This window comes from Hippoglossus hippoglossus, chromosome 3, assembly GCF_009819705.1.
Source record: "Hippoglossus hippoglossus isolate fHipHip1 chromosome 3, fHipHip1.pri, whole genome shotgun sequence".
Taxonomy (NCBI): Eukaryota; Metazoa; Chordata; class Actinopteri; order Pleuronectiformes; family Pleuronectidae; genus Hippoglossus; species Hippoglossus hippoglossus.
Genome location: NC_047153.1, coordinates 5,201,060 through 5,222,032, shown reverse-complemented (window position 1 = coordinate 5,222,032; position 20,973 = coordinate 5,201,060). Strand labels below are relative to the sequence as shown.

Genomic DNA, 20,973 nt, shown 5'->3' with positions numbered 1-20,973 from the left:
TTTATAGCAGTAGGATTCCTGAGATGACTTTTAACAGACTCGTGAATTAATGTCTTTCCTTGTTAAAAAGCCTTGTGTCAAATGTAATACAATTAGACTGGTGGTTCCTTCTGTGATAAACTTAATGGTATTATGGCTTTTATCCTTAAAAATGTTAAATGAGGAAGGACTCCTCTAGACCTCTCAAGACTGAGCACTGGACAGACGGACTATTAGATTTAAGGTTTAGCTTTGACCTTTTAATTACAGTTTTAATAATATATTTAATTATTATAATGACCTCCAGGGGTTGTTTTCACCTTGTCCATTAGTTGGTTGATTTACCAACTTAGTGAAAGGATGTGTGGGGGTCAGGGAGGAACTGTTATCGCCCTCTTTAACATTGTCTGATTGGACGTTTTTTTTACATTGTTGTTGATTTAAGGGGGATTGTTGGGTCTTGGCGGAGGTTTGTGCCAAAAGATGTTTTCATTCTTCAGCTTCTGGAGTAAAAGTGGTCATGCGTAAGATTTAAAGTCGTATCCGGTTTATCACAGGTCACGATACTGTCCTGACATCTCACCCAGTTCTTCAGTTTGCCTTCACCGGGAGAAAGTTGTTTGTTTTTCCTGGCTGTGACGACCAGAACATGAGGAATCACGCTGTTTCAGTGCAGACGCAGTGAGAGGGATCGTACGGACGGAAGAGTTTGGAAGCGCGACTGTAGCAAAGATCAAAATGTTTTATCTTTCTTTGTTTATTTTGCATTCAATACCCAAACAAAACATTACAGGTTAGAATGGCTCCTAATTTCACTATTTATTCCTCATGAATTGAAGTGTTACTGTTCTGGAGAATAATATTTATCTGACAACAAAACTGTATAAACACCAACTGCCCAACAGATCATATTAAATGTGTATATGTCAAATCCTTAATTTCTCTTTAGACCGTCTGAGCCCTAGCATCAGTTCCCTGTTTCTTACATAATATGATTTCATGTTTTTCCCTTCTGCAATAATCCAATTAAAAAAGTAAATTAATGTTTTTGAAAGAAACTAAATTCAGCATCTCACTGGCACAAAGTGGAGCTTGAGATAATTTCACTGGCAGCAGCTGGACATGAAAACTTCAGTTAATCGCTCCTCTGCGGATTTTTCGATTAAATCAACAGAGCAGACGTGAAATATTAAAAGTTTATTAACACAAGTTGTTACATAAAACTGACAAAGAAAAGAGAAAACCAGGAAATGCACATCCGACATTCAGCAGAACACGCACATTGTTCTGTTCCGTTTACTGCCACAGGGGGCAGCGTTGTGGAACGTGATGTAAGTGGAAGATCCATTTACACAGCTTCAGAGTCTTGACCGTAAAAACCAGACTGCCCTGGAGCTGAACGTTTCCCAGAATCCCTCTGGATCCATCTTTAACAACCTAAGAGTCACCGTCAACTAAAGAGCAAACTTGTTGCGGATTATCTCTCCACCTTCCACCTCCACCTGCTCGTAAAGCCACTTCCTGTCGCAGCGGCACTCCACCCCACACTTGCGCGAGCCGCACTCGGGGCAGGCGTAGAAGCAGCCCATACAGTCCACGTCCAGACAGTCACACATGTCTTTGGCGTTGGAGAGCAGTCGACCTTTGTTGTCGTACACTCGGCTTTTGGCTGCGAGCGACTGCCTGCGTGATCCAGAGGAAATAAACAGATATCAACGAGTCGTCTCTTTAATCAGAGTCTGTTCTTGATGCATTTTCTCCTCAGGGGATTTATTTAATCACTCTCTCACTTATTAATGTCTGTTATCACAACAATGTCATGGATCTGTGAGAATAAAAGTGTCTCACCTGTCGGACAGCTGTTTTCCTCCACGGCCACCTCGTCCCCCCTGTGACAACAAGTACAAGTACATGTTAGGTGATGTAATTACTATATCATTCAGAGGGTGACACATTATCTACCGCAGCAGCAGCAGAAATCTCACCCTCATTCCTCCTCTCTTTTCTCTGCGTAGATTGGCGGCTTCTCTCGCTTTGTCTCTGTCCGCTTGCGTTCCGATCTGAGGAACAACGGGCGTCTCCTTTGGTACGACTCCTCGTTTGCGAAGTTCAATCTGTGGAATTTTCACAGTTATCAAGCAGAGCGACTTGTTGTCATCACCACCTGTTGTTAGGATGGAATATGGACTTTCTTCCCTATCTTGATTCAAGAGCGCGTTCTTTCCTTTTGAGAGCATTATTTCTTCGTTCCACATTTAGTTTTGCTGAAATGCTGGAACTGAAGCACAGACTGTTTGTGCAGCAGCAGATAATCTGAGTGCAGACAAACTGTTTCGAGCAAAAGTGACGGCAGGATTCTGAGGGGAAAACATTACAAAATCTGAGCGTGAAATGAACAAATAATGTTCTTAAAATGAAAAGACCACGCTTTCAAAATAAGTTAGAAAACAGACTCCACCGAGGAATATTCGATATAATGTGGTGAGTCTGCACCTTTGAGGAATCCTGTCCGGTGAAAACGGTGGGCACCGCATCCTCTCGCAGGAACTGTTTGCCATTGTAGTCCCTGAAGCAGTCGGACCTGAAGTGCTCTGAGCAGAGACAGGTGTTGATGGTCGGGAGGAAGTTTTTCATCCCCAGGCTGTGAACCCATTTGCTGGCCAGTTGAGGTTTGCTGAGCGGGAACCTGAGACACAGGAGAGGGAGGAGACGGCTTTAAACCAGTTTGAACCGTTTTAACAGCAGAACGAGATCTTTTCCAAATCGGTCAAAGATGTACTATTCTTTCTATGTTATTTTGTATGTAATTATACTATCATCTTCTTTTGGTCGCTCATTCACTGCCTCAAGTCAGAGAATTCATATTTAGACCGTGAAAGCTCTTTGTAATCGAAGGAATAACATGAAGCTAATTGTAAAGTTTAATGTGTGCTGCCGTTTTCTGTCGAACATCAGCAGACGAGATACAGTTCAACTGGCTGAATGTCAGGTTTTCTGTATTTACATCAGCCGGCGAAATCAAGACAATTCCATGTGATTTAATGTTGTTGTCAAATTTCATTATATCAGGATAAACCAGCAATATATCTTTTCGAGAGGGTCAGTGACAAGCAGAGCTCATCTTTAAGATGCATTACTGCCTTCAACTTTGTGTTTTTCTAAATATATTCAATTTCTTAATTGATAGTTAAGCTTTACGCTGATACAGTTGTTTGAGCAAACTAGATTTCTGATCAACTTGAAATAAAACGATTGAAATACCTCTTTTTAATATAAAAAAGTAGGGAAGACATTAAACAATAACTGCAGCACATCCGAAAAACCTGGGCACCCTCCCACGCCAGCAGGTATCATTGCTTGCAAACACTTGTTGCATTTAACCAAGTCTTTTGCTTATTGAATGATTGAATGATTGATTCTCCTTCTTGCAGGCGACTTCATGTTCTCAGGTGTTCTTGGAGTTTTCTTGCATGTTTAGTATCAGCCCACAGATCTTCAGTGATCGACAGGTGGGTAGTTCCATTTGTTTTTTCTTAAAGCAGTTCATCGATTAGATTTGGATCATTTGTCTTAACTGACTAAAGGACATTTGTGTATAGAATTTGCAGATTTTTGTTGAATCCATTATTCATTCTCACTGTGTTTCCTGTTCCACTGACTGACACACACATCTCATCTCACGCGACAGACACTCAAACACTTAAACCAGCAAACATACAAGTCACTGTATGATGTCATATTGTTTTGATAATTGGTGGAAATATAGATTTATCATAGCTACGAGGACGTCTGCTAACATCAGCTCTGTTGAGTTGCACCAGGATTTATTATTGAATCGGTTATCAAAGATAATAATGAGACTGAAAACACTGCACTGCTAAAGAGGACGTGATTTATATTCAAGTGATTTAAAGTCACAGTCAATCGTGTTTGTTTCTACGCTGCGTTTTTAAATCAAATTAGAAAATTTAAGCTAACGTGAAGCTTCTGCCCCTCCGGTGTAAACGTACCTGTAAAACCGTATCTCCGACCCTTTAACGAACTTGTTGTTGCAGCCTGTCGCCGCACAGATGACGGGCATTGTGTCGCTTCTGGTAAAAAAAACTACGCGATTGTGTAAAAAACGTTTCAAACGCGCAAGAAGAAGTAAACAAACATCAGTGGTTTGTGATTGTTTTCCTCTGGCTTCTTCCTCGGCGGAAATAAAATGTACACATCCGCTTTGACTTCCCGTCTTGCCAGGGAAGCGTCTGCCCTCTAGCGGCGGCTCGTGTAGTTATTCAGGAGGTGAAATCTTTTAATGCAACTGAAGATACATTATTTTCTCTGGCTCTTAAAGGTAAAGTAATAATAATTATTATAATAAATAATAATAATACATTTTATTTATAGGCGCCTTTCACACCTTGCAAAACAGAATAAATAAATTAACAGTGATGTCTGACAAAGTGACTGTTTTGTTTAAGGATCACTTAGAAAACAAAAGGACGTAAATAATAGGTTTACAGCTGAGAGAATAGAAGAGGCAAAATAATATATAAGCTGGACATTGAATGTTTACGTTTGACTTCCTGAACATCACCACTTACACGCGCCCCTGCTGCCTGTAAGACACTCCGCAGGGCAAGCCGTGACCATGCACCTCTTCTGCCTGCTATACTGGTCGCAGGGCAAAGCACTGACCAGACACCCCCCCCCCATGGTGCCTGTAAGACTGACCTCTGGGCAGAGCAGGTCACAGATACCTGACATACACCCCTGCTGCCTGTAAGACTAGTGACAGGGCAGACCAGTCGTCGTTTACCCCCGCTGCCTGTAAGACAAGTGGCAGGGCAGACCAGTCATTATTTGCCCCTGCTACCTGTAAGACCTTCCTCAGGGCAGAGCAGTCATTATTTGCCCCTGCTGCCTGTAAGACCAGCGGCAGGGCAGAGCAGTCGTCGTTTACCCCCGCTGCCTGTAAGACCTCCCGCAGGGCAGAGCAGCTGCTTCCTGCCGCAGCCTCAGACCGGGCCGCTGGATCACATGATGGATGTACGCTGGTTAGCATAGCGAGCTAACACGCTAGCGTCGGTTGTCAGAGCCGCTGTCAACACGCACCACAGCCGGAGACGGAGTCGCCCTCACCGGATCAACAACCGCCTGGAAACCTCCGGTAAATCCACCGACGTCACCTTCTTCTCCTCCTCGTGCCACCGGGGCGTTAGCTCAGCTAGCCGAGCTCAAGGTGTTAGCGGGGAGTTCCTCCGGAGTGCGGGTGGGCTGAGCTAACGTGAACAATATCGGCCTTGTTCGGACTGAGCATCGAAGCTAATCTGAGCTAATCTGTTATCATGTATCCACCCGCGCTCACCGCTCGCGTTCAAACTCACGTCATCACAAGCCCAAGTTCAGGCTAACTTTGTGTTTACCTCCTAGCTAACTAGCAGGGGACTTCTTAACTAACTAACTAACTAACTTGGCTAGTGATGGTCGCAGGTCTGTGGTTTGGAAACAGCCACTCAACCTTTCTAACCAGGTGTCAGATTCAAACCTGTCACATGTGATTTAAGTCGTTTTACTTTTCTTTTGCTCTTTTAAGCGTCAACAAAGTTCTCCCGGTTGCGAAATGTCATCGTGAGCCTGTGGACAACAACTACCTAAGCTAACTGTGGAGGCTAATGTCTCCAGACAAAGGGCTGAGACAGTCTGATTCCTAATTCTCTGTCTTTATCCCTGGTGGTTGTCTGTGTGTGTCTAATCGTGGTCGTCTCTGAATGTCCTTGATCCACCCACACGTGTCTTTGAGTGCCCCTTGTTTTGTCAGCTCTCTCTCCTCCTCCATGTTGGTGATCACACCTGCCCCCACAGTGTGAGTCAGGAGTTACATCTCTATCATTCTTAATAACCCGGGTGGACCGGACGTGTGTCTCCACCCTGTGTTGACCCGAGCCACACAAGCTGTTTCAGGGAGAAGAAGTGAAAACACTGGGTGGGTCTGCAGGGCCTTGCACCACTGGATCGACCACTTCTTCTCCCATCACTGGTTTTCGTGTTTCATTCATGGGAACAGTCGCCGTGGAGCCACTGACTCCCGAAAGCACTGACTCTTTGCTTTCACTCTGACTTGTTGCTGAGTGGGTTTGTCCGTTTTTGCTTCACCAGGGAGAGTTGCATCCGCCGGGGCTCTGAGACTTTGAGAAAAGGACGTTTCCCACTCGCTTGTGCTGACTGTATTTGTACAATCGGGTGTACTGAGAGGGAAGTAGTAGTCATTTTCACAAACGCTGTGTAAACCCTCCACGTGTTCTCTCCAACGGAAAATGTCACATCGGTGTAATATTTTCGGGGGGTTTGTTATTTCCCTAGCAACAATGGAAAACCTGATTGAGTAACAGATTCAGTGTTTGGTTTTATATCGTTTAGGGAGGGGTTGGCAACGAGCCAGGGGCAAAAATCTGCAGTGAAATCAAAGACTGTTTGCGAAGATGGACGATACGTCTCCACTTGAGATGTTCCAATAAAACATTTCCCCTTCCCGATGCCAACTGTGATACCTGGACTTTGTACCGATCCGATTCCAGTGCATTAAAGACAAACCACAACTTGTAGAACATATTCTAACAGTTGCGTACTACTAACCCTGTATGGAAGTGGTTTTATGAGATTGCTAGTGTTGTAATTGGCAACACTAGCGCCACCCCCTCAAAACTGAAGTCCTGCGTACGTATCGCCATTTTACACGTGGAACTTTCCAGTGTGAAATATTGTCAAATTGCAGATATTTTAGCTAGCTCTGTCTAACGGTACACTATCCAGAAATCACTTCTTCACTGCTATAAAAACATATACATATACTTAAAGGACGCGGTATCAGAACGGTGCATAGAGACGTATACTCGCCGACACCAGACCAGGCATATTCAGCCTCATCTCTAGTCTCCACATCCTCTGTCTATCCAGTAATGTCGAGAATATTTCGCTGGTGATTCATTTGTTAACAATTAACTGAGCAGTTGAGTGATTGCTAAATAAACGTTAGTCAATTATATTATATTTGTTATATTTACACCTGATAATCTGATGTCAGCAAACATATGTGCAACCAGAACTCATCCTGTTTGGTTTTCATACTTGGATGATGAAGTTTTGCGCTGACTAGCAACTTATATTCACCTGTAGAAGGTTGGAATCAAGGGAACCGGTTCATTATACGTGTGATGGCTTTTTAACAGCATACTAGTAGATGTATACTGAACACATGACTGTGTGAGTAACGAGACAAGGCTGTCAAGTGTAAAATATAATCAGTGCCTTTTGGTTTTATTCTGTTTGTGATTGATTTTCGTTGGTGCTTTCATTTCCAGTCGTCTATGAAAACACGCACACGGACAAAGGTGACTGACTGATAAGATGCAGGGGACATTGGACCGGAGCAGAGGGCTCAGGGTGGGGATGACATAAGGTCACAGGAAGAGTAGAAATGTTTTACGACCGCAGAATGTGAATTCGCCCAATAAAACTTGATACCTGTTGGATTAGCAGACAATACGCAGCCTGTGAAACAACTGTTGCTGTTCACCTGCTTCGGAAAGATCAAAATCTCATCAAAACGTCCATCATGATCTGCAATGCTGACATGACGTTAGACTCATGATTTGTGGTTTCCCAATATATGAATATCACATTAGTCTTTTACTGTTAACTGATTGATGCATTCAATCTAGATGTAGTATTGCTTTTGGGATTTCCCCCCTCTTATGCTGTGTGACATTTCTTTGAGAGAGGCTTTCTGGTAGTATTTCATCTTATTCACTGGACCACATTAGTGGTTTTACTTTGAAAGAACTGTAGAAAGCTTGGGGTTATTCTGAGGGGTGTGTGTCTGTGGCATGAGGCTGTTCTTAGTAAAATCTGCTTCCTAAATAGTCTAAGTGAAAAAGGCTGGAACACCACAGCTCTGTGGGGAGTTGGGAGCCATACATGACCAGTAGTAACCTCTTGTGTTTCCTCTTTCACCCCCCCCTCCCCTCCTCCTCTCTGTCTGTTTTCCCTCCTGTCTCCCATAGGGCATAGTGGAAAGAGAGTTGTCTTCTTTTCTCCTCGCGCTCTTCAAGATATCAAGTCATTAAACCTCAGCCCAGTGACTCACGGTGGTTTTGACATCAGGGCTCATCGCTCCAGCAAGTCGTCTGTCGGCGCGGGGACATTGACAGACTGAGGCTGTGGACTCGCGTGGGGAAGATGCATCGGCGGTAAATAAGACATCGACTTCAGAGGTAAGATCAGTGGAAATCGATGCCTGTCACAGAGTCAGTGGAGCAGGTTCATTTGAGCGGAGTGGGGCTTAGTATAAAAATGTGGTCCTTCTGGTTTTATTTATCTGTTGACTGATGTTATCTAGAGCGAGATTGCTTTCTCATTTAAATGGTCAAATATAGACTTTTATAGAAAATCCTATTAGACTTTGATTCCTTCTGTCAGCAATATTGCAACATGACTGCTCTGACAATTATATTAGAAAAATATAGTATTAGTCATAATCATACTTTTCCTCATTTTCGAATAACCTATTACAATAACTGCTATCATTGAAAAAGCCAGAAACCACAAATGAAACTCTACTACATCCTGTGTGGAAGCTTTTATCTTAAAGCTGCAACAATAGCCTCTTAATCTCTGCCAAAGAGTTTGTTTGTTTGCGTCTCAGCTGCGATACTGAAAAACTACTGGACCATTTAACCATGTTTTTGCAGGTCTGGCTTAAGGGGCACATTGAGGAAATTCTTTTATCATTGAACATTGCAAGTTCAAAAGTTTCATGAGTTTCTCAGACAAATCATGTTTGAATTGTGATGCAAAGACCAGACGTATTTAGGCTGTTTACATCCACAAGTTTGTAGAATATGGTGCAGATTATCATTTCTTATTTAATAAGAGCTAGACAGACATGTATGGGATTGTTGGTGGAGCTATATGCTTTCTCGAACAAGTGCTCTTCTACTTCACCACATGAAAACCATGTTTACGCGATTATCTGTTGGGCTTGGAAAGTTACTGCCGTCACCACTTTAGCGTTTTCATTCAATGTTCCATAGAAGTTTTCCTTTTAATTTGTCGTCCACGTAGTCTGACCAGAGTTTATGGAATTTAAAACAGACATTTGTTGTTTCTTCCTGAAAAGAAAAGAAATCCAGTCGTGCAGTAAATACTACCATTGGAAATTTTGACTTTTTTGACTTGAACCTGTGATCAGCTTTTGTGAGAAGTTAAGAAATGACCCTGTGTTGTACTCATGGAAAAGTGAAATTGCTTGTGGTCATATATTAAAAACCACACAAGTTTTTTCCTCTCTCTCTGTCACTATGTTGAATTTACACGTTAACATCAAACAGATTTTTCTTGGTGATGATGATGTGATTATGTCTCTTCTGTCTATTGTTGCTAAGCTGCGTTTCTCATGTGTTCACCGAAACTAAATTCTGGAAAAAATACATAAAATAAACAAGGAATTCTTTGCTTGAAACAGTTCAGTTCTAGTTTGGATTGTTCACAAAGGAATCAAACACGTCTCAGGTTTCTAAAAATTCAAGTGAAGCAATAATGACGTAATAGATTTCTTTTATACCGTTTAAACTTAAGTACCAGTTCAACCTGTAGAGGCAGGTGTCCGTTCACCCTGTTAGTGGTTGTGCAAGAGGTTTCCGAATTTTTATTTCTCTCCAATCTCCAGTGTCTCACCCTTTCTTTGTAAAGAGCCTTGAGATAAATATGGTGCGATAAAAATATAATTAAATTGAACTCAAAGTATTTGTTCCTTAAATATCTGGTAGCATTGGACCATTTTTAGCAATGTTCCGAAACTTTTGTTTGCCTTTTTTTTAAGGCAACAGCGAATTGAATTGATCTTCCAGGAAATGCATATGACAATGTTATATTATATAAACAGTTGTAGAGGATTTTACCCGCTTCATTCATCCTACAAAAGGATGTAATATTACAAAATCACAAGGGGCTAACGTGTGAGATAAACTGCAGAAGGATGGATATTTTATAACCTGATTTTCCTTCTTGCAGGTTGTTTAAAAATAACTGAAAATAAGGCACGAGTGTCTGCTGAGTCAGTTTCCTGAAATGCATCCATATGGGGCACATGACAGACTTTCATTTCTGCTTTCACGGCCTGTCGACTTTCCTGTATGCACGTATTTGTCGGCAGGGTCCCGGTTGACTACAAGACTTTTCATATTTTAGATCTTTCCAAGAACTTGAATGATAATTTGCTTCGCTTTTGTCATTTAACCTTGTCTCTGTTTTAAATCTGTACAAAATCTATATACAGTTAAACAATCTCCCCATAGTGACAGAAATCCTCTCCTGTTTATGACACTTCTGTTGGCAACAGAAAGAACTCTGTGCAATGAATTCAAATCTAAGTTAAATACAATGTTTGGTGCAACTTGACATGAATCCAAGTTGTGCACCATTAGATAAGTAACAGGTGGTGGCCAACATAGTGTTTCTGTCTATCTCAGGTATAATGTTGCTTCAGGAGATTTAGCTTTCCCCTCGGTTAGTGGTCATACTCGTAAATTTACCACTTTAATCAAATCTGCTTCTTGTCTGTGCTTCACAGGTGCACGTTGGTTTCGTAATGACAAACTGTTGTGCAGAAGATGTCCACGCTGTCTGTGACTGATATCCCAGATGTTGGTCATGGTGAGAGACGCTTCTTTGACATGTTATCAGTAGAGCCCGGCTCATTTATCAGTTGGCTGATGATGTCCGCTGATAGGAGCCCTTCACTGTCAAATCAATATCAGTTTGCTGATATGTGCCAGTATGAAAGCTTTGATTTGACAGAATTAACAATGCAGCAAAACATGTGCATTTATGTTTTTAAAAATTATAAAATTTCTTAAATTTAGGAATCATTTCCAAGTAACACACACACACACACACACACACACACACACACACACACACACACACACACACACACACACACACACCACCTCTTGGCTAATGTACGCTAAAAGTTTATTTTGGACAATGGCCCAAACTGATAACGACAAGTGGAAACTTGTGTTGGAAACGTATCAGTGTAACGTACCGAGGGAATTGAAGATGGTTTTGAATGTGTGTGTGTGTGTGTGTGTGTGTGTGTCTCCTCTGTCAGATGAGAGTAAGGTGTTTGAAGGGGCCTCTGAGCTGCAGCTGGACTGCATGGTTGAGGAGAGCAGTGGAGGCGCCACAGTGAAGCGCGGCGGCCTGCTGTCGCTCGCTGACCTCTCCCAGCCTGATGACTTCCATGCCCCCCCTCACAACGGCCCTTCACTGACCGAGATGAGCAGCCCCCTGCCGGTCGAGACGAGTGACATCAAGCTGGACCCAGCTGCTGGGGACACGTCCGGCAGCAGCATAGGTGAGAGTGGAGAAATGGCTTCAATATACAACTTGAGCCGATGTTACATCTGAATCCTTTAGTCTGTAAATTGTTTTCTTTAAGAAAATGAAGTTTCCCCTTTATGAATCTGGACGGCAGTTTCTGTTAATGTCACTGCTCTTTGTGTTTCTATTTTCTTCCTTTCTGAAAACGATCATGTCAGAGCAGGAATGACTCAAATGGCTCCAGTAGATGATTCAGTTTTATATATATATATTTGGTCAAGATGCTGTGTGTTTTCTGGCAGATTCAGTCAGCACCTGATACAACAGTGTTGTCGGGTGTTGTGTGCGTGTGTGTGTGATGTGTCATCCAGTATCTTTCTGTGTGTAGCTGGTGTTATCTTCCACACTGCACGAACCTGTTTGTCACAGACAAGATCTTTTTGTAATAACACCGTGAGCTCGGGCTGTATTGTTTCATAATGAAAGTTTCTATTAAATTTTCCATCTTAGCTGCAGAGAAAGGTTTTCTTCTAAGTTTCATTGAATGTGTTTGGATTTTAATAGTTACACTTTTTATTATTATTATTATTTTTTTAATTATTATTAATTTGATTATGTTGTTCAAGTGCACGGGGAGCAGTGGTCTTAAATATGTCAAAATATTTAAGGTAAATCTTAATTATATTAACGTCAATTTAATGCTGCTTCCTTTGCACCTTATAATGGTTGTTTTTATTTTTAACAGAAATATTTTGGTGGTCTGCATAGTTTGTAATGTCTCCATGTGTTGTACTTCTGTCTCAACAATACAGTTACTAGCAAGCTGCAATAAAACTACAAGACCAACATTGAACTGATCGTCAGAACTGATCTCAGTACACACCCACTGTGTCCTTCTGTAGTTTCATAGAGAATGTAGCGCCTCAAGTGTTGTTCTCTACTCTATTCTCTAAAAAGTCGTGTTGAAACCTGCAGGATCCCTGTTTAGTCACATTACTGCCTAAAAGCATGTCTCTGACTGAAATGCTTCAAACTACTTAATATGATTTATCACCTCACTCCGTGTGTGTAGATGGTCAGCCCGTGAAGAGGAAGAAGGGGCCGGCTCCGAAGATGTTGGGCAATGAGGTGTGCAGCGTGTGTGGTGACAAGGCCTCGGGTTTCCATTACAACGTGTTGAGCTGTGAAGGCTGCAAGGGCTTCTTCCGACGCAGCGTCATCAAAAGTGCCCAGTACTCCTGCAAGAACAACGGGCGCTGTGAAATGGACATGTACATGCGCCGCAAGTGCCAGCAGTGTCGCCTGCGCAAGTGTCGGGAGGCCGGCATGTTGGAGCAGTGTGAGTTGTCCTTTTACCAAAAGGCTCAAAGATATAGAAAATGTAAATTCCACTGTACTTTGACATGAAGAGTGAACAACATGAGAATGAAAGTGATCCTCTTAACTGAGAGATCCCCTCTGACCTTCAGGTGTCCTCTCTGAGGAGCAAATCAGATTAAAGAAGATGAAGAAGCAGCATGACGAGGACGCGGCCCGCACGTCCACCGTGGTCACGCCCACGCCTCCGCAGGAAGTGGCCACGCTGGATCCTCAGCAGCTGGAGATGATCGAGAAGCTGGTGACCATGCAGAAGCAATGCAACAAGAGATCTTTCCTCGAACGACCAAAAGTCACGGTAAGTGAACGTCTCGAGGAACAAGATGCTGCATTTGAGTAGGTGTTTAGTGTGGGTGGCTGTTATTCTGCTATAACCTGGCAGGTGAAGGAGAAGATACAGCTGCTATATAGACGACACGTATTCATGTGCGCAGGAACTTTGACAGATGATCTGTCGTCAATTTCTCGTAAAAACTTAACCAATCCATAAATATGCTCGTGTTTGTTAATATATATATTTTTTGTGTGTGCATCAAACAGCCGTGGCCTCAGAGTCAGGACTTGCAGAACCGAGAAGTGCGTCAGCAGCGGTTCGCCCACTTCACCGAGCTCGCCATCATGTCAGTCCAGGAGATCGTGGATTTTGCGAAGCAGCTCCCTGGTTTCCTGGAGCTCACGAGGGAGGATCAGATCGCTCTGCTGAAGACGTCCACCATCGAGGTTTGTCCTGATTTATAGGGATGCACCCAATTGATTTCTCATTTCCGAAACTGAGACCTGGGCTTTTAGGTAGTGGCCCGATTTCATGCCAGTGTTTGATTAGAAATTTGTAGGCTTCACTGTGTCGAAGAGACTAGAATCGTTCTCTTGAGTAAGGCAACATTAGAATGGATGTAAATGTTGCTGCAAAACAAACTATAACAAATACCTGAATGTGTTCGTCTCCCTCAGATCATGCTGCTGGAGACGTCACGCCGGTACAACCCTGCTATTGACAGCATCACGTTTCTGAAGGATTTCAGTTATAATAAGGAGGATTTCGCAAAAGCAGGTGAATTTACTCATTTGTGTTCATGGAGGATGTGAATGTTCGATATCCCTCAAGCTGATTGTCCTGTTTGTTTTTATATGCTTCAAATAAAGTTGGAGCAGCCGTAGCCACTTTTGAATGTTTTGATTTTGAAATCAATTAGAGCCCCACAGTGACGTTTTAAATCCGCCTGTAATTCAGAGGTGCTGCATCTTGTTACCTGATGGTATGGTACTGGTATGTCTGATAGAACATTTGTATCCTAGGGCTGTAACGATACTTCAAATTCACGTTTCAGGTTTCAAAGAATTACTTTCCCTCTGCTAAAGACACAGTGTACTCTCTCTTCTTTTAAAAATAATCTCTCTTATTTCCCTGTGTCTCTCTCAACCTTCTCCTCCGCAGGGCTTCAGTTAGAGTTCATCAACCCCATCTTTGAGTTTTCAAAAGGAATGAATGACCTGCACTTGGACGAGGCCGAATATGCTCTGCTCATCGCTATCAACATCTTCTCTGCAGGTCAGAATTCAGAACATACACAATCTGCAGTGAATCCTCCATGTCTGCGGCTTTCATGATCAAAACAATCTGATAATCTGTTGCAATTAGAGAATTAACAGTTTGCTAATCTTTGTTTTGCTTGTTGAACTTTGTTTAGATCGACCAAATGTGCAGGATCATGATTTGGTGGAGCGGCTGCAGCAGCCCTACGTGGACGCACTGCGCTCTTACATCATGATCAAGAGACCGCATGTAAGTGCTGAGTGGTTTACATAAGCACTTCTCTTGTGACCGGCAGTATGTCAGCATTGCTGTCATCACAACAAGCACATTGGGTCAGGGGTGAGGTTAAATCCTTTGGTTCAGACTCGGGGGCGGTTTGAGCAGCTTGGTTGTGTGTTAGATGAGAAAAGGACGTATAGAGGAACTGTTTTAACTTTTACTGCAGCTGCACCAGAGCCTTTGTTACTTTGTGTTTTTCTTATTTGAACTAAAAGCAACATGACTCATTGCGACACACATTGTAGACTTGATCGAAGGGCAAAAAGTGTCCTCTCTTCCTTTTTTAAATCTTTTTTTAAACGTTTCCTCAGGATCACTTGATGTTCCCCCGCATGCTGATGAAGCTGGTGAGCCTCCGCACGCTGAGCAGCGTCCACTCGGAGCAGGTCTTTGCCCTTCGCCTCCAGGACAAGAAGCTTCCCCCGCTGCTCTCGGAAATCTGGGACGTCAACGAGTGACTGCGAACCTAGTGTCGCACTCCTGTGGCTTTTAAAGTCCGAGACTGACACGGCATCCAGCAGGGACACGGACCTCTTCCCGCACGGACTGGTTTAAGGCGTTGAGATTTAATTTTCTCGTGGCAGGAGAGCATCATTGCCCTTCGCTCTCACACAGACTGCTGAACGGTTTTGTGTTCATGAGAAGAAACGTGGACACTTACTTTTTTCTTCGAGCCTTTTGTTGTTCTTCCTCTTGTGTAGATGCTGACATGATTGTGGCAATATTGAACACCAGCATCAGGCTCCGAAGCCATTTATCTGATTTAATATTTGTTGAAAGTCTCTCTAGTGCAGTTCTGTACTCATCCTCTAACAATCATCAGAAGGTTTGGATCAGGTTTGAGCTGTTTTCCGTTTTACAGCTGAAGTTTTGGTCTAAAAAAACAGGGATTTGCAGACGTGCAATAGGTGGAACCGGATACAGAGTTGAGCTCCGGCAGATTCGTATCTGATATTCACGTTATTGATGTTGGGGTGAAGCAGTAGGTCACCTGGACGGTATTGTGCATCGTGATATGGCAACAAATAGTTTGTTCTCTTTGATGTCAGTTCAGAAATCAAACGTTTGGTGTAGTCGCTCAGGTAAAGTAATGTGAAGTACACCTCTGGGAATCGGGGGGGGGGGGGCGCTTCTTTAATTTCTAAGAGAGGACTTGAGTTTTCTTCCAAGTGCATAAGGGACCCTTTTGGTCATTTATAGATGCCCATAAAACTTTCATGTAAATTGTATATTTATTTTCACAGGACAAAAGTGTTGTAGTTGAGTGCACACAGGGGAAGTTTCCACGAGATTGTACAATCACAAACCAACGCACAAGAAAGTCAAACTGCAGGTGACAGAGAGACCGTGCTCTCGTTGACAGGAAATGGTGAAGTGACACATTTTCTCTATTTTCAACACAGCGCACCGGTACCTCGAAATAGACGAGTGTCTTCAAATTCCGTGTAAAGATGAAGAGTTGGTTTAAAAAAAGGAAGTCAATCTCCTCCGATAAGTTTAAAATCCCCTCACTCACAAAGTTTATGTTCATGAATCAATATAGAAAGAACCTCTATTAACACCTAATTCATCATGATGTATATGTAAGAAGTTTCTTTTATTCATTTCATACTTAAACCGTACAATCATTTTCATATTTGGATCTAGGCTAATCATCGTGACAGTTTGAACAGGATACATAGAAATTAGCTGCCTTTTAATTTTGATAATATACGAATGATACTGATTAAAAAAAAAACATCTGTGACTGAATGCACATTAGAAAAACAAGGTCTACCGTCGTCTGAGTATCCTCCTTGAACTGCTACTCGACACAAACAGCTTTAACTGGTCAGACTTTTTCAAAGCCTTCTTTAAAAGAAAAATCTACGTCGACGTGGAGCAGAGGACATCAGGAAATGAATAGAAACATTTTTAATTGTCGTAACTGCAGAGATCTAGATGTTTATATTCATTCTGTGATTTTCAGGCATTTCTCCTGTGGAGTGCAAACTTAAAATGCTGCGTAACAGTCGATAGAGGAATTTAAATGTAAATACATAGTTGTGATGTTTATTCTGGCTTTAAAAAAAAGAAACTGGATGAGACGGTGCTACTGCAGCGTGTTTGCTGTCTGTGTGGAGCTACTTACAAGTATCAACATTAGACTTTCACAACCGCAGAAGTAAAAACATTGTGTTTGCTCTGTCAAACATTTTCAACCATTTATATGAGCTGCCAGTCAAAATCAGAGCCTTTACATCATTGTTGAGCTTTTTTAATCATGTTCAGAGACAGTTTCTTTTGGCTTTTGTTAAATAAATGAGCTTTTAACAGCTAAAATGGGACGATGATTCTTCACATGAGCAGATAAAACCGAACTGTCATTGTCAAATAGGTGAAAGCCGTGTGGTTACAGGGGCATCAGGCAGGATGAGGTTTCATTTGATCTGAATTGGTCTTGTAAAGCACTTGGTGACAGATGAATTGAATTGCAGACTTTTTCTATTTCTATTCGTACGTAAAGTACCAACATGTCTGTTTGCATCGTGTTTGTTTCAGTTAAAAACCTCCTTAATGGTCAAATCATTCTTTAAATCATCCTTTTCTCACAGCAGATATTTTTGGCATGCTGCAGTAGTAGAAACACGCGTGTTGCTTATAACATTAACAATGACATCATCAACGTTCTACTGTGACTTGTTAAAATGTCTTGTCTGAAAAGGATTCTACTGTTTCATGTCCCTCCCCGTTGCACAGGAGAGGAGTGTGTGTGTGTGTGTCTTTGAAACCCAGTCTGAAGAGATCAATGGAAAAACCACAGGATTCACTGATCCACTCGTATCATGGAAAAAAAACATAGACCTCTGTGTAAACTGCGATTCAATCCATCTGTGATATATATACAATTGATTTTTTTCATTTGATTGATTAAATGGCAAAATGGCCAATTGAGCAGCATGTGAATGGAGAAAAAACCCTCCTGGTTGAATACAAACATGCTTGTTTTAACAGTGGGATGATTTTCAAGCTGCAGAATCGTCACAGTTAAAGCAGCTTTAGTTCATACAGGTGGACTCAAGACATCTACAGCTCCATGCCCATGTGCTGCACTGTTCATTTGACATCACAAACTTTGTCTCCAAACTTAATTTCAGTCTGACGTGTAAAAAGAATTTCTTGAGGATCACTTTCATTCGGCACTAACACACGGTGACCTGGCAAAATATGACCATGTATTGTATGAAGCCTTCTGCCTTCCCTCTCAAAAACCTGGTTTTGTTTTTTATTAATAGCCTCAAAATGGGAACACATTTGTTTGTAATGGATTTTCTGACACCCCCTTCGCTAACATTTGTATTAATGTTTTTGGATTTGTTTTTGACAGATGGATCGATAATTAAAAGAAGCAGATTATAAGTGATTTGTTTCAGTTCTGCAAAACTTAACTTTGGGTTTCAGTGAAATGTAAAGTTTGCCATTTTGGTTTCTGGTTTGCTGTTTGAGGCCAAATACTTCAAACCACTGAATTTAAAAGGAGCCTTTGCAAGTTTCCCACCATGTTCTAATGACCCACAGGTCAACGGACACAAATGTTCTCGTGTTGTACTCGAATCAAGTTGTTGGCTCTGAAATCTTTGTTTCTTGGTGTACATGTTATGTTAATGATGTAGGTATCAGTTAATTTTGCTGTATATACTGTAAGTGACATCTGATCTCATTTAATTCCTGTCCTCAAAGGGTGACACTAAACAATATTGATATATAGAAATGCAAACCTATTTTAATACTTGTAACTCCTGAAGACCTTCTGTTTTGTATGTACAGTATAAATTAAAGCTATGCTGTAGTGCTTATGTGTTTGGAACCGGAATCACTTGTTTGCCCGTCAGACTTTAGACCTGTTGATGCTCAGGGACTTGATTTAAGGGGTCAAACTTATTAATTTGTCTTTATCTCACCATGTTTTTAGTTATTTTTATGTCCCTCAAAGATTTCCTCATTGATCTCAGAAGATGTTGTAGCGCACTGCACTATAATCATGATGCATGACATATAAAAACATCAGATTGTGTTTAAAGGTAAAGACCTTTACATTTAACATTTATACCAAAAGGGTTTGGGCGCCTCAAACTATATGAACACAGATATTTGTCACCAGTCAAGATAGAATTTTATTATATATCAGGTTACTTTGTTAGAACTGGCCTAATAACAAAGTAAAAACAAACTTACTAGAATAATGAACACTTGAATATACAGTACATCAGTGTGACAACTACCTACAATGATCTTTGTGAAAAATTTATTTAACGTGTACTTTGACTTTTTAAAATTTGGTCCGTGTGTCACATCCACTAACACAGTTGAGGCTTGATTTATGATCGATACTGCAGCCGGCCACCAGGTGTCGTTTTTAGGGAGCTGTCATACATAGCCTCTATTTTAGAAAGTAACTAAAATAAAGAAAAATGTGTTATTAAAACCAAGAAGTTTTTTTGAACTCACTATATAGTTCTCTACACCAGTGGTTCTCAACTGGTCTGGCTTCGGGACCCACCATCCCCCCTTGATGACAAGCCGCGACCCAAATCGAGGAAAAGTTTCAACTTCTCAAATTTATTTGATGAAAAGATGGCGCAGTTTGAACCTGAGATAGTCCAGAATATCACAGTATGCCAACACAAAAAAACAAGTTCAATGATAAACCAAAACGACCAGCAGGTGGAGATGCTCGAGAGGGAAATATTCCCTTTTACACTCAATTAGCTGCATTTTAATTAAAAACCAAAAAAGTGCATCTGACGGACACAAGGTATTACAACATACGTAACAATTCAGTAACTTAAGTAAGTACTTAAAGAGTAGTGTACAACCGAGTAATAGCAATATATACCATCAAAATCCCCTTCAAAATAAAAGCACAGGATTTTTTTCTTAACATTTTTTTTTTTGTAGTTTCTTTTGCAGTAATAATATGAAGGATTTGTTGCTTTTGTTGTGCAGAAAACCTCCCGTTGTGTGTTGTGCACGTGTCAAAAAGACAAACTCTGGCTAAACTCTGCAGCCAATTCTCCAGATTTTACCCGGAGGTCTTGGCCATAGTTAGAATGGAGGTGGGGTGGGGGGGGTGTCATACACACAGGGCCCCACAAAGGCTGGGACCGGCCCTGTCAGATGATAAAACACAGTGAAAACCTGACCGACACATTACTGCTGCTGTCACCGTCACCACAGACTCTGATGTCCGCCCCTGCTGGCTGTGTCACCGCTCGTCGCTTCCCTCCTCTGGGACCGTGAGTATGCGGAACTCCCTGCGGACTGACGGTGCTGTCGGAGGGGATGTTGTGAAGGCGGCAGGTCGGAACTGACCGAAGCAGCGGAGCGGAGAGGCGGACACACACACACGCACACCTCCTCCCATCATCAGTCACACCTCTGCCCGCCGGACCACACGGGCGCAGCTCGCCCCTACAACCCGTCCTCCACACCCGGTGCTACACCGCGGTCTTCACGAGAAACGCCCGAATCCAGACGCTCCGCGCGGCCTCTCTCCCTCCGTGACCGAGCAGGACACCCTCCGCCCAGGCCGTCATCAGCAGCAGCTGGCTCCGCAGCGAGCGTTAGCGGCTAACCGGCTAACGCGGCCAGGTGAGGACGCTCTTTCACACCGACACCCGAGCCGCTCAACCCCGCTGGGTTTATTTCATCATCACCACCACACACAAAGCCACCTCCTAACAATCCACCATGTTTTATCCATTTGTGTCGTTATCCGCGGGGGGACGCTAGCGTTAGCAGCTAGGCGGCTAGCTAGCTAATCCAACCCGTGGCGTAGTGACAGCCGTCGAGCTAGCGGAGCGGGGGTGAGAGGATGGAGGTTCGGGGGAAGGGATGTGGAGGACGAGGCCTGGGTCCTCGTCCCGGAGCTGGGAACACGGAAGCACCACCTGCGGCTACAGGCTCGGATCTGTGGGATTCACCGGGAGATGTTAGCATCGCCTCATCTCTAGTTATTAGCTCAGTTACCTTCAGCTCATCGTCTGTAATCTCCATAGGTTGTAGGTGAAATTCCCTCTAAACCTCCACTGAACTGGTCTCCTGTGGGGGGGTTTAACTGGTTTTAACCTCCCACACTGGTCAAAACGTGTTTGTCATTGAGGCCTGATCTCTGTTCGGTTGTTTTTACTCAATGTCAAACCTGCAGTAGTGCGAAGTAACTAAGTACACGCACTCAGTTACTGTGAGAGTATTTCTACTTCAACCAGCCTCTGTCTGTCTTTCACAGTTGGTACGTGTCAGAGGAGCCAGTATATTTATCTGGAAGATCCTAGTTACCGTTCAGGGGTTAGACTTCATTCATTCTGTCATTCTGTTTATTCTGGTCCACATAAACAATTTCCACAAGAAATTAGATAGAAAACACTGAAGCGATTAAGTAACAGAAAATATAC

The 20,973-nt window shown here is 42.4% G+C and overlaps 3 protein-coding genes across 44 annotated transcripts in view; 2 read left to right on the top strand and 1 right to left on the bottom strand.

Annotated features, from left to right (window-relative positions):
• Positions 1-987: 987 nt before the first annotated feature.
• On the bottom strand, positions 988-4,205 carry arl14ep (ADP-ribosylation factor-like 14 effector protein). The gene is made up of 5 exons (XM_034581204.1): positions 3,990-4,205; positions 2,473-2,665; positions 1,965-2,093; positions 1,828-1,868; positions 988-1,662 (listed from the first exon to the last, which is right to left on the bottom strand). The coding sequence occupies exons 1-5, from the start codon at positions 4,058-4,060 to the stop codon at positions 1,434-1,436; spliced, it is 663 nt and encodes a 220-aa protein (XP_034437095.1). The 5' UTR covers positions 4,061-4,205; the 3' UTR covers positions 988-1,433.
• A 511-nt stretch (positions 4,206-4,716) lies between these two features.
• nr1h3 (nuclear receptor subfamily 1, group H, member 3) lies at positions 4,717-16,612 on the top strand. The gene is made up of 11 exons (XM_034581201.1): positions 4,717-5,134; positions 8,028-8,237; positions 10,595-10,677; positions 11,138-11,383; positions 12,422-12,688; positions 12,819-13,024; positions 13,267-13,446; positions 13,678-13,777; positions 14,162-14,275; positions 14,415-14,509; positions 14,851-16,612. The coding sequence occupies exons 3-11, from the start codon at positions 10,635-10,637 to the stop codon at positions 14,995-14,997; spliced, it is 1,398 nt and encodes a 465-aa protein (XP_034437092.1). The 5' UTR covers positions 4,717-5,134; positions 8,028-8,237; positions 10,595-10,634; the 3' UTR covers positions 14,998-16,612.
• Positions 16,613-19,679: 3,067 nt separating this feature from the next.
• Positions 19,680-20,973, top strand: part of madd (MAP-kinase activating death domain) — a 47,452-nt gene continuing 46,158 nt past the window's right edge. For 9 of the 42 annotated variants that reach the window (XM_034581167.1, XM_034581165.1, XM_034581163.1 and 6 more), the window contains exon 1: positions 19,682-20,170. The gene's annotated coding sequence lies outside the window, so the exon portion shown is untranslated. Of the gene's footprint in view, positions 20,171-20,797; positions 20,811-20,973 lie in introns of those variants that run through there. The other 33 variants (XM_034581161.1, XM_034581158.1, XM_034581164.1 and 30 more) reach the window with 7 other exon arrangements.

Coding starts and splice junctions, on each gene's coding strand:
- arl14ep (XM_034581204.1), bottom strand. CDS start 4,060: ATGCCCGTCATCTGTGCGGCGACAGGCTGCAACAACAAGTTCGTTAAA. Junction 2,666..3,989: donor TCGGAGATACGGTTTTACAG/GTACGTTTACAC, acceptor CCTGTGTCTCAG/GTTCCCGCTCAGCAAACCTC. Junction 1,869..1,964: donor AAAAGAGAGGAGGAATGAGG/GTGAGATTTCTG, acceptor TTGTTGTCACAG/GGGGGACGAGGTGGCCGTGG.
- nr1h3 (XM_034581201.1), top strand. CDS start 10,635: ATGTCCACGCTGTCTGTGACTGATATCCCAGATGTTGGTCATG. Junction 13,447..13,677: donor TGAAGACGTCCACCATCGAG/GTTTGTCCTGAT, acceptor CGTCTCCCTCAG/ATCATGCTGCTGGAGACGTC. Junction 14,276..14,414: donor TATCAACATCTTCTCTGCAG/GTCAGAATTCAG, acceptor AACTTTGTTTAG/ATCGACCAAATGTGCAGGAT.